This window comes from Sphaeramia orbicularis, chromosome 22 (assembly GCF_902148855.1).
Source record: "Sphaeramia orbicularis chromosome 22, fSphaOr1.1, whole genome shotgun sequence".
Classification (NCBI taxonomy): domain Eukaryota; kingdom Metazoa; phylum Chordata; class Actinopteri; order Kurtiformes; family Apogonidae; genus Sphaeramia; species Sphaeramia orbicularis.
In genome coordinates, this window is record NC_043978.1 from 39,444,838 (window position 1) to 39,457,770 (window position 12,933).

General features: G+C 39.7%; 1 protein-coding gene across 2 annotated transcripts in view; it reads right to left on the reverse strand.

The window, feature by feature from the left end:
- Positions 1 to 355: 355 nt before the first annotated feature.
- lrfn5a (leucine rich repeat and fibronectin type III domain containing 5a) overlaps positions 356 to 12,933 on the reverse strand; it is a 153,573-nt gene continuing 140,995 nt past the window's right edge. Inside the window, exons 9-10 of one of the 2 annotated variants that reach the window (XM_030126156.1) lie at positions 3,117 to 3,390; positions 356 to 2,250 (exon numbers count right to left, since the gene is read on the reverse strand). In XM_030126156.1, coding sequence (XP_029982016.1) covers positions 1,300 to 2,250; positions 3,117 to 3,390 — 1,225 coding nt within the window. In that variant the 3' untranslated portion in view covers positions 356 to 1,299. The remainder of the gene's footprint in view (positions 2,251 to 3,116; positions 3,391 to 12,933) is intronic. The other variant, XM_030126155.1, reaches the window with a different exon arrangement.

Consider the following 12,933-nt stretch of genomic DNA (forward strand, 5'->3'; position numbering starts at 1 on the left):
TACTGAGTTGAAGTGGAAGGTTTTGCTTTTTTTTTCTGAAGAAATAAAACAATGCAAAAGAAATATACAAAGCAACGAAGTACTGATACCAAAGGAAAAGTGAATCTGACCCTCTATAAAGGTTGTTTTGCAAGTGGAAATCACAGGCAGTCGTAATTGCTGTATTTTCATATAAAAGCCCAAGAACCCTCCCTCCCTGAGTCACGCATAAACACCATTATAGCAAACTTTTATCTCCACCATCCAAGCAAAACACATTTCCATATTTCATTTTTATCCCTTTTTATTTTACACAACATAACAACACAGTACATGTTGTCTTTTTCTGTACAGAAGCTTTCCAGGAGCTTGTGACCAACACAGGCTGTAGTATACCAATGTCAGTGAAAAGCTCACGTTTTTTTTTTATGTTCTTTTTTTTTTTATTCTTCCCTTTAAAAAATATCAATTTCATAAGAGGTCTGTTAAAGTCTTCATCTGTTTGTTCCGTTTTGTCTCTGTATGTGTCTATATGTCAGGAAACGTCTGTATTCCTCAGAAGGTAAGAAAGGCTATGTGTGAAATCTCTCTTCGTTTTGTTTGTCCCCTCCATCCTATTTCCTCGTTTACGGAGCGTGGTGGAGTCCTTAGTCCGGTTATATCACCTGTCAGAGGGTTTGAAGGAACGTTAGTGCAAAAGAAGGCACCGACCGCTATTCTCTTGCCACTGTACGGACACACACTTCCTGTGGGCATGTGAACATAGAATAGTGTGCTTCTCAGTTCTTATATTGTTTTTATTCCTTTTTTTCCTGTAATAATTCCCTTTTTGTGGTATTTTCGGATAAGGTGAGTGTGAATTGAGAAATGACGTGGCGAGCCCATTGTTGTTTTCTTTTGTGCTATAAAGTGGACCGACGAGACAACTCGGGGACGCAACGAGACAAGGCAAGTTATCCACTCGCTGAATGACCAACTGCAAAACAGAAACTGTCAAAGTGAAAAAAAAAAATGTAAACTGAATACAAAGATTTGTGGAGAAAAGTTCTGAAAAAAAAAAAAAGTCAACAAATAAAACATACGCTCACACTTATTAACAAACATGCATTCATTCGTTCTCTCACAGATCTGTAACAAAAAGGTCAAACTAACATGAACACACACACCAGGAGCAACAAACCACACAGTTTCACTCATACATCTATAACAAAAATCCAAAATAACACACACACACGCACACACATAACTTCAGACATCATACAAAAGATATAATGAATAAACTGAGTCTCCATCTTTGTATGGTCACTGTCTCATTTCAGTTCAAACGGTGCTTTCTAAGATCCAGTCAGAATCACACCGTCCCTTGTCCGAGTCTCCATCCCCATCTTTAGGGAGTAACATACCGCTCATTGATTGGCTCCTTTTGTTCCGCATTATGCGCCCTAATTTGGGTGCTCCTCCTCCTCCTTGATGAGACGAGTAAGTCTTTGAGCCTCCTTCACTGAGGGAATACCTCCTCCTTGCCCTGCTCCTCCCTCCCTCTTCCACAGGCAGAGTCTGGTACTTGGCGGAGCAGGAGGAGGCGGCGCGAGGAGCCCGGCGAAGGATGGGTGTTTCTCTGAATCGGAGAGATGGGACGGGACTGGGGGTGGCGAGAGGGCTGGAGAAAGCGGATGGGGCGAAGGGAGTGGGTGTTTGGTTGAGCGAGGTGGAGTTGTTACGGTTGGTGTTGAGGTTTTCCAGAGGAGTGGCGGAAGGTAGGAGAGCAGACGAGGCAGTGGAGGAGGCAGAGGAAGGAGGACGTGGAGAGGAGCAGGGCATGTTTTCAACTATAGTCGTAGAGGTGGTGTTGGAGCAGGTTGAGCCCGGCTTACTCGGGGCTGGCTTTCGCTTTGGCTTGGTTAGTGAACCGGAGGAGGTGGGCGATGAGACGCCAGCCCTCTCCCCGGCCAAAGACCGCCTCTCTTCCCCTGGTTTCTCCCGGTCATCAGCTCCAACTGCTGCTGTGGGGCTTCGGGCGGCCCAGGACTGGCTGACGACTGATGTGGAGCAGTCAGGCAGCGGAGAGTCAGACGACTGAGTCATTGTATCTTTGCCTGCTCCTCCGCTCCTTTTCTTTGTGCCTCCTGAGAGGTCATCTAATCCAATTGAGCCATGTTTAGAGGCGCTAGGAGTCACAGTGCATCCCTGCGACTGCTGCCCATTGGTCTGGGAGTGAACGTTGGTCATTGACATAGACACACCTTTACCTCCCTCGCCAGGGTTACACACCTGATAAAGAAACAGAGGGACATATGTAGATTAATCATTAAAAAAACATACAGTGCTATCATGGGTACATTTACTTGAATAGATGACAAGACTCCTAAAAAGTCTCAACTCAAACACTACAGCGTCAACCTAAACACTAGGACGACACAGCCTGTAACTGATCAGTTTGGTACGGTCTACATAAGTGTAACAGCGTACGAAAAGGAGAGGATCAACCGCACTAATACGTCAGCAATGCAAAGTAGGGCAATGGTTCAAATGGCACCACTGACAGCTGGCCAAAAGAAATGGGACGTCACATTGCATAACATCATGGATTTCTCTCAATTTGAAAATAACATAAATGTCACTGCACAAGTCAGCAAAACATGCTTGGTCATTTATAAATATTCATTCATTCATTCATTCATTTTCTGGTCTGCTTTATCCTCATTAGGGTCAGGGGGGTCACTTGGAGCCTATCCCAGCTACTTGTGGGTAAAGGCGGGGTACACCCTGGACATGTTGCTGTTCATCGCAGGGCTGACATATAGAGACAAACAATCACTCTCACAATCGCACATTTATAAATATTTTAATGTGTTAATGTTACATATTGTACCATTAACCCTGCCTTAAATTATCAATATCCATATGAATAACGGCTCAGTGTTTGTCCATTGGAGTGAAAATCCCCCATGTAAACACTTTATTCATTATTATAACAGCAGTAAATACAATCAATGTTTCCCTTTATTAATTTCAGACCAGACTAGTATATGGCTGCCATGCAAATAAAGATTTTACATAATGAAAGCTTCTCTTCTCTTAGACTGTTCCCTCTCCTCTTGGTCTCAGTGAATTACGAGCAACAGACAGAGACTCACCTTGTACCGTATCATCAGGATGATGATGAAAACGAGCACCGAGGCCACTATTATCCCTCCAATGATGATAATCATAGTTCCACCGAGGAACTGAGACTGCATAAAATGACACCTCATGTACTCTGACTCTGTGGTGAACTGCACACAGCCGACCACACGGGTTGCTGTCAGCGAGGTGATGACATCATCGTAGATGGCCAGAACGCAGAGGTCGTACTGGGTACCCGCCGCCAGGTTGTTCACCAGGAAGTTCTTGCTTGAAGGAGGGATCATTCTGTGGGAGTAGAGGACAACAGAGGAAGGAGGGGTACTGTTAATGCACAACGCAGCCAAAGGAGAGACACTCAGTAATGAAAAAAAAAATGCTTTTCACTTTTTATTCAAGTTTTATCTAAAAGATGGGACAAACTTTACACAATGAATCTTTCAAAGAAACAACAAAAGTTGGTATACTGTATATCTGGAATTTCCAGACAAATCACCAGAATTTCAGGTAATGGTTCAGAATACATACAGCTGTGCAACCTGTGGTGTTTTAGTTGTTCTTATCTGAACATAAATTACCACAGCATGTTCACTTTATTATATTTTAGTTGGTATTTTATATATTATAGTTAGCTATCATAATAGAGTACTGATTGACACCAGGTTTTGCAGCATTGCTTTAAATGAGTCCAAAGTGTCTTGAAACAAGCTGTGAGATAATAATAATAATAATAATAATAATAATAATAATAATAATAATAATGTATTTGTTTTTACAGTGCTTTTCAAGGTACCCAAAGGGCTTTACATTATTGATCCATTATTCATTAGCTCTCACATTTACACTCTGGTGGTGGTAAACTACATTTGTATCCACAGCTGCCCTGGGGCAGACTGACAAAAGCGTGGCTGCCAATTTGCGCTGAACGGCCCCTCCAACAACCACCGAACAGTCATACGCATTCATATACCAGTGTGAGAGACACTGGAGAGACAAGGACACAACGGCACATGACTAGGACAGAGCAGGATATGACCACCAACCCTTCGGTTACTGGACAATCTACTCTACCTCCTGAGCCATAGTCGCCCCAAAAAACGAGGCTAAATAGGTTGGAAATTACCAAGATTTGCTATTATTTTAAGTATATCGACCATAATGTTGCAAGTAAATAGTTACAAATAAATGTTCTGCAAACAACAGATGAGCTGGGATGTTTGACTATAAACTGTGACCATGATACAATAGACAGTTTGAGGAATAATTTCACTGCTCATCATGCTCTTTCTTTGTAATAAGAAACGCCAGCTTCAGGATTTTCAGACAGCCTGTCAAATTTCCTGACAGCTCTGTTTTGTTTTGACCCATAAGTAAATGCATGATGAATTTGTTCAGGACCAATAGAAATAATCAATCCAACAAAGCAAATAAAACTTAAATTGTGAGGAGACACAAACAAACACACACTCCCTTATGAGCACTAATAATCTAAATGTATACAAAGCTCTTCCAGACAAAACAAAAAAACAGTAGAATAAAGTAGTGTTGAGATAAATAAAAGATATAAATAAAAAGAAGCTGCAAAATGTGGAGAGGAAGTCGCGATAAAGAATCAACACACTCAGCTCCACTGTGTATAGCTAGATGCTGAATCTTCAAAAACAAAAACCCAAAAGTCATCTGCAGGACAGCATTCCAATTAAATGATTTATTATTGCACACACCTTCCCAGCAGACGCCCTTCCTTAGTGTGCAGTTTAGAACAAATCTTTTCTTGAGGTTTCACATTGAAACATGGGAGGGAACTAGCTTTCAATGCACAGTGAATAAGTGCAAATATTCCTTTTGACAAATCCAAAGGTAATTTGCCTGTTTGAGTTCAACTTTGTCGTTCTTCATTTGTCACGCTGATGGCAGGATCTGCACATTTGTCCTCCAGTTTCCCTAAAAAGGCTTGTCAGCTTTCCTCGATTTGCTCATTAAAATGCTAATGAAATTCCTCATTAAAACCAAAGGGGGCTGCGAGTTCACCGCTCGTGGCCTCGTCTACACTGAGAGGAGCACGGGGCTGTTCTGGCCAGGTTAAGCATCTGGTTTAGTATTAGAGTTAAGTGAAGGTTAGGAGGCGCGTTAGGGTTTAATGTTAGTATTAAGAGCTAGGGAGAGAACGTACGACTAGATCATTAGTGCCCTCTCTGGACAGGAAAAAAGCACCAGGCTGGAACAGTGTGTGTATGTGTGTGTGTGTCCATGTGTGAGCATCTATATGACCCCATGAATACTAATAGGACCGTCTGAACGCTGGCTGACCGTGAGAATTCTCCCCTTTGCTTCCCTTGATGTTTTCATCCCTGTGGAAGTGAACCTTGGCCACCAAAGCAACCTCACCCTAACATGCACGGACACACACACATACACACACATACAGTCATTATTTCCATGGTGAGACACATAAAGTGACATTGTAGAGTGCAAATTAATGATAAGACCAAATGTCACCGGCTCCTACAAGCACAGATACAAGCAGCCACATTTGTATACACATACATACACAGAAACATACACAGACAGACATTAATTTCACTACCACTGCTGTGGCCTTGGCCCTCATGCATGTGTATGAATGTGTGTGGATGGATGTTACAGCGAGCAAATAAATCACAGTTTTATATGGGGTCTGTTAATAAAAACTGTAAAAAGAAAAAAAAAAAGATGTACAGTAGTTATAGATGAACACAATGCAAAAATCAAAATCTTACCAAGTGCATTTTTCTGATTCCTAGTCAAAATATCTCATCACACTTAAAATAAGACATAATCACCTAAAGAGTAACTTTTCAGTGAGATATAAGAACTTATTTTTTGGCAATAGATCTTGAAAATCTTATTTCAAGAAATCTTAACCAAGATAATCTTCACTTGTTCCATTGGCAGATTTTGTTGCTTGAATTAAGCAAAAAAAAAAAAAAAAAAAAATCTTGAATTAAGTAAAAAAATAAATCTTGAATTAAACAAAAAAAAAAAAAAAAAAATCTGCTAATGGAACAAGTGAAAATTACTCGGGAAGATTTCTTGAGATAAGATTTTCAAGATTTGTTGTCTAAAAACAAGTTCTTATATCTCACTGCAAAGTTACTCTTTAGGTGATTATGTCTTATTTTAATTGTGATGAGATATTTTGACTAGAAATGAGAAAAATACACTTGGTAAGATTTTGATTGTTGCAGTGCACAGGCTCATGGGAATTGATGTTTTCACCACTGATGATGGAAAATATTTAATAAGACATGAAATATAGAGGAAATATATACTATATCTGATTCTAACTTTACTCACAACATGATTCTTTAAACAACTACAAAGTCAATAAGGTGATATGATGTGAAACAGTAGAAGACTCTTATGCAGAATCATGTAACGGTTAGTTGAAGTTTTTGCACTGGTTTTATCTACTGACACACAGTTAATATCTGTTCAAGTGTATACTATATTTATAATATTTGTGCTGTTTTTTCTCATCATCATATAGACCTTTCCCACATGGACTTGAAGCCCTGAAGCCTCTTAAACCTACCATGGTTCCCAGCCAAGAAGTGCTATCCTGCAGCATTGGTTGTTGTATTACTGTGGTGTTTTAATACATTACCTTAGATTACAAACAAATGAAACAACCAAGGCAGTGAAACTCACTAGAGTGACAATAGAATGATAAAACAGCATCAGGTTTGAGCAGAATCTGACCAAAGGACAGGTGGAATGAACACTTCTTTTTAGAGGTGTTAACATAGATTTTTTAATACAAATTTCATAAGTCGTATTACATGTTTGACTATGCGTCATTGTGATGGTTGACCATGTGGAGGAGGAAACACACCAGGAGGCTGGAATAATCTTCACCGCAGTATGATTTATTTACAGTGTTTGCCCAGGTGACATCGCCGATTGAGCTATGTTAGTGAAAAAAAAACTAAAAAAACTAAAAACAGAAAAAAACTCAACTAATTGATGAAAAACAGCGTAACAAAACATAAGGAAAATCAGTCTTAAACCACAGAAAATAAAGCTCAGCCCATGGCTAAGGGCAGCCAGCTTCAGTGACCTGCTTCACTCAAGCAGAGTCACACTTCTCCTCGAGGAGCTTCTACTCCAGGCTTTTTATACCCGTTGCCCCTCCCACATGAACAAACCAATCCCCAATGTTCAGTTTACCTTTCAATTAACATTTACCAGAATATTACTGATATCTTGACCTATACCTCATTTCACTACTTATATTTAATACTTCCCTAAAAAGTCTCTAACAGTTTAAACCTGGTTTAGAGCATTTTTAAGCTTAACTACTGGCCAACTCACAAAACTCCCCTCTGATGGCTGCCACCCTTGGTAAGTTCCTGATGCCCTCTACTATAAAAGGTTTGGGAACCTCCCTCTTCCTGTTTGTCTGTCAGGCCTGGGATCTGGTGATGGGATGGAGAGAGCATGGAGTGAGCATCAAACAGTTAGGTAACAAAAGGAACAAAAGAACCAGACTTAAGCTATGCAAAATGTGTTTTGATCTGTGGGCCCATTATGTAGCTATTTCTAAGGATGCAAAAATAATAAATATGAAATGAAAATATGATTAATAGAAACAAACAAAACTAGACCAGCTAAGCTAGCAGGCCCAAACCCATGCTCCCCCTGTCACTCCAACCCAGAACCAGGCCCAGAGCCTGAGAACAAAGGACACAGGTTCAACCCACTCACAGGGCATGGGCTGCCACCATGACAGTCATTATCAAGGTGGGGAAAACAGGAAATGGCAAGTATTTTGGTGTTTTTGCATATTTTTAGATATTTGTTACACCATAATTAAGGTATATAATTCTGTTTAACATCAGTAATGAGGTCATATAACTGAAGAAAATGGGGTGTTAAACTGAACTAAATCCCACAATTCTCTGAATTTTAAATTTGAAGATTGTTGGAGGCCTTAGTGAAAAAGGAGGTTTACAAACCAACAACATAAGGTTAGTCATTTTAGATATTTAAATCTATAAATATTAGATTTTATACCTTTAACAATGTCATTTTCTCAAACATAATCCATTGTTCCGTAGTTTACTAACGCTGGGAAAATCTCTGGGGCATTCATATTCATATTGTATCATATGTGTATAACAGAGAGACAGCATTATGAAAATTCAAGGAATTACTGGAATATTACTAATCCGTTAATCCCTGCACTTCTGGATTCCTCAATAATTTGGGTGTTGTAGTGAATTCATTTTGGCTTTATAAGTGGGATTACAATATGCATTGTTTGACAAAAAGAGCTCATCTGGATAAATACTAGTATCAGTTATATTTTGCAGCCTCAGTTATCACAAAAAACAAATGTCTCAACAGTTTCTTTCAAAACCACAGAATGTGTTTTGGTTGGAAATCTATGAATGGAACATAATTATGTACCTTGCTTGAGGGTTTGTTTGGTGCTTAGCCATGTGTCCACATGAATAAATGACACACTCTCTTTTCTCTACCTCAAAAACCTTTCTAAACAAAATCCATCCAGACAGGCACTTGAAACTCACGTTGCTTAGCCATCATTTATTCATACATACATGGAAAAATACAGATATTAATGATATTTCTGGTGTATTTGGACCCCATGCTGCCATGAGCTGAGTTCACAAAATACATTTTCATGCAAATCTGTGCAGTTTTTTGTTCTGCATATGATTATTTCTTGACTGTCTGAGCCGTTAGCATTGTGAACTCATCCAAACTGACTCATTCATTGTGGCTAATTTCTTTGTGTCTGAGCTGGATCTTGCTGCCAGTATTTGAAGCCCTACAGTGGGCAGATGATTGCCTTGGCCGAGACTATTACACTAATCTATCTACTCTGCTCTGCCAAGCCCTCAGCCCAGGGCGCCTGTGTGTGCGTGTGAGAGTGTGTTACTGGGTTTCATTACACTTTCATTACACAATGAATGTGAGTGAGGGAAAGTGTGTGTGCATGCTTCTCTATGACTATGCATTTGTGTATTGTGTCTATATGTCCTCAGTATATGTGTGTGTGTACATGCATGTGTGTGCGAGTTCCATTACAGTAATCTTCCTCTCCCATGGCAGCCTGTTCTTCCCAGTGGCTGTCACTATGTCTGGCTTTCTGCCAGTATTCATCACTGATATAGCAATACATGCTGGTAAACCCATTGTATATGCACACGCACGGAGGTGGATGCATGTGAGTTTGTGTGCATGTTAATCAACTCTAGCTTTCCTCACTCGAGCCGGGACAAAGCCAGGAGGCCAATGTGATCTCCATTAGTCGCTCTCAGCTTTTTTGTCTCAAGACAAATGATTGCCTCCATGCACACAACAGTGAACTATGATACCAGATTGTTCTATTTCAGGCCATTTCACTTGATTAAATATTGGACAAAGCCTACAGGCCACAAACACGCATTATTCCAGGAAAAAAAAGGGCATCCGTGGCAATGATTCAACACACAAGAGCAGGGCTTCCAGGTCGAGCTGGAGCCGTGCGATAAGGGGCCACAGCCTCTAATAACTCAGCTGTAGCCTTCACTCTGTGGCAGCCCTAGCAGCAGATCCCAGTCAGACCCTGTGTGACACACTGGGTGAACAAGTTCCAATGTTTTTAAATGATATTCACTGCTCTTGGCTAGCTCATTAGCAGTTTCATGTAGCTGCAAGGGAATAGTTTGTTGAAGGGTGAAAGCAGAAGTGAAAGCTGATGACTATATGTTGTAATCTGAATTAAATTTCTGTTATTGTGTTAATTTTTTTATTTGCTGACAGTCAGTCCAGACAGCTGGAGAACTGCAGTTATTTTCACCTCTGTAACCATGTCCAAGACTTCAATTCCCATGTGGACTGAGGTCATTTTGCCACTGAGACAACTGTTAAATATAATAAGTAAGATGTATGTACATGATAAGATAACTTTTTTTATGATTTTTACATTCATTGACAAATGATTAAACTTAATCTGCTGATGGAAATCATTTGACATAATGAGTGTATAACATTTGCCAAGAATGAGCATTGAACATTAGCTCTAAAACTGTGTTTATTCAGCTGTTTACTGATGACTAAATGCCATGGGATATGACAAAAACTACCAAAATGGACCATACAGTCTTTCTCAACTAATTTCAGCCATGGAGAAATGAGGTAGTGACCAAAAAGAAATTGAAAAAATAAATAAATAAATAAAATTAAATTTAAAAAATGATATCCTAGAAAACAAATGTATTATTAAAGATAATAACAATGACACCACCAAACTAGTTTCCCAGTGGTAACAGGATACAGTAGATGGGTGTGAACAGTAGGCTCTGACAGTACCACTATTCACTCCCATGCTTAAATGGTAAAACATTTCTTTTTTTTTTTTTTTTTTTTTTTTTAATTCCACAGTAGTTGCTTAAACAGGGATTGTCCCAATATGTGGGTCACAGATATCTGAAAGTAGGTTGTCCAATTATTTCAGAAAATGGTATTCAGCGCTTCTGGCTAAAGCCTCCCATGCTACCGCTATGCAAGCTAGTCTAAATTAAATAGCCTGGAACATAGAAAACTTTGTCAGATAAGCTAACAAAGTAGCACGTAAAGCAGTTATAGGTTTTATAAACTTTTCTTTGCAGAGCCCTTTATAAATAAGATCATTCCTCATGTGACTCTTTTTTGCTATTAACCTCTATTTAATGATTCACTTCCTTCAGCTAGATTTATTCCTGTTATTTTTCTCAACAATTAAACAAACATTCTCACATGGCAATGCAGGCTGATTTAAGGCACGTGAGAATGCTCAAACCAGTTAAGAATCACTGGTTTCTAAGTACAAAGTGAAGAGGATTAATGGTAGTTCAACTCCTGCCCCATTACTGCTGACCTCAAAGCTAATGTGGCTTACACAGCAGATGGCACAATGCCATGCTAATAGGTTTGAGTCTCTCAGGCAGGCAGAAAACATTACAGAAGCGAGCTTCTTATCTCTGCTTTACCATGCATAATGCCCCTGATGCCAGAGCTAATGGTTAACAAGCACCCACACAGCTTGTAGTCAGAGGTGGAACCGGGAGTTTGAGCCCAGGCCAGGTGGGCTTTGCTAACACCTCACTGTCTATTTTTTATTCATTAGTCTTTTTTTCATATTCAGAGATCAGACATTTTTGTTGTTAGTCAGCTAGAGTGATGTAAAAGTAAAGCAGGAGAGGAACAAAAGAGGGAAGAATTCACTTTTTCAGTTGCAAGCATAATCCTAATTTGGTTCCCTACAAAGTAAGTCTCCTCAAAAGAGGGCAACATCATCTGAAAGCTATAATTATCAAAAGCCTTTGATTCAAGCTCCTCTCACTGAAATAACTGCAATGAATGTCTTAAAGGTTCACCTCCTCTCTGTGAAAATGCTCCCAATAAGTAGTCTTTTCTCATCAAGATAAAACCACGACAAAGAACATGAAATACAAACTCTGCTTGTTTTTCCCTCTCAGTTATTATTAGATAAGACAGGCTGCAGTTGCCTGTCAGGGGGAGGGTTAACAGATTCTGGTGTAACGAATTACCGTTTACATAGCGTTAAAATCTAAGTAAAAAAGAACATGAGACATAATAAGAAGCGTCAGAAGAATGAATTATTTCTCTTAAATGAAGCTCACCAACCAAGAGCCTAGTTGTCACTTGTTAATTTCTTAGTACAAGACAAAAGCAGGGAGGCTTCACATTTAGCAAGAGCTCATTACTGCTGAGCTCAGTGCACACAAGCGCAGCAGAGTGGATGTCAAAGTGCCGTGCTATGGAAGCTGTCCCAGATGCAGGGAAGACGCTTCAGCACTATCTGTGGCGGGCTGTGGACCTCCATCTGCTCCGCTCAGCTCCATTCCTCCCTTTTAGCTGAGTCATCCACATCTCCACTTAGTGCTGCGGTCGGCTCAACCCCTACTTCCTTTCCTCATAATATCTTTTCTTTGTTTATTACCCTGTAATTCTAATTCTCATTTCTTCATGTCGTTACTAAATCATATTCTTGTTTATTTCTCGTGCATATTCTGTCACTTTCTTTTCTGCATTTTCATGTTTGCTTCATGTTTTCTCATACCAAAAAAGTCCCCGCCTGGATGTAACCAAGACAATACGTATGATTCAACCAGTGGGTAATTACTACAGTAATTAATGTTTCAGTCGCAACAAGTTCTTTAACACTAACAGATGTAGGGGAAGCCCTTAAACAACCTTCAGAAGACACACCCTATTGTCATGAAAAAGATGCAACTGTTTCAGATGGGTTAAGTTTTTGGCATGCGTCAAGTAAAGAAGACAACTAAGGAGATTGCTGTAGTAAAATTGGGTTAAAAAGGAGCAGGTAAAGAACTGTAGCAGCACTTGCAGTTTTGGACAATGTTATTAAATTGCACCAAAACATTTTGGCTTGTGGACTTTCATCAAGATTATTTGTTATTTATTGTGTTAAAAAGTGCCCAGTGCATTTTTAACAAACCTGGAAGGATAGGGGTGAAATATCTGTGTGTTGATTTTAGGTTTTAAATGTATTTTATCTATTTATTGCTACTGTTGTACTTCGTCACTGTTGCACTTTATGGCTGGACCCTTCAGCTGTCCTGTCCATTGACAGATCTGAGTGTATTGTATTGTGGAATGTGTGTCTAATGTCCTGTCCTGCTGCGACCCATGCCTGCTACCTGAACTGCCCCTAGGGGATAAATAAAGTTATCTGAATCTGAATCTTTGAGGAAGAAATGACGGTGATCGAACATCACTCAAATGTTTGATGAAATCGAGTGATAATGAACATAACTC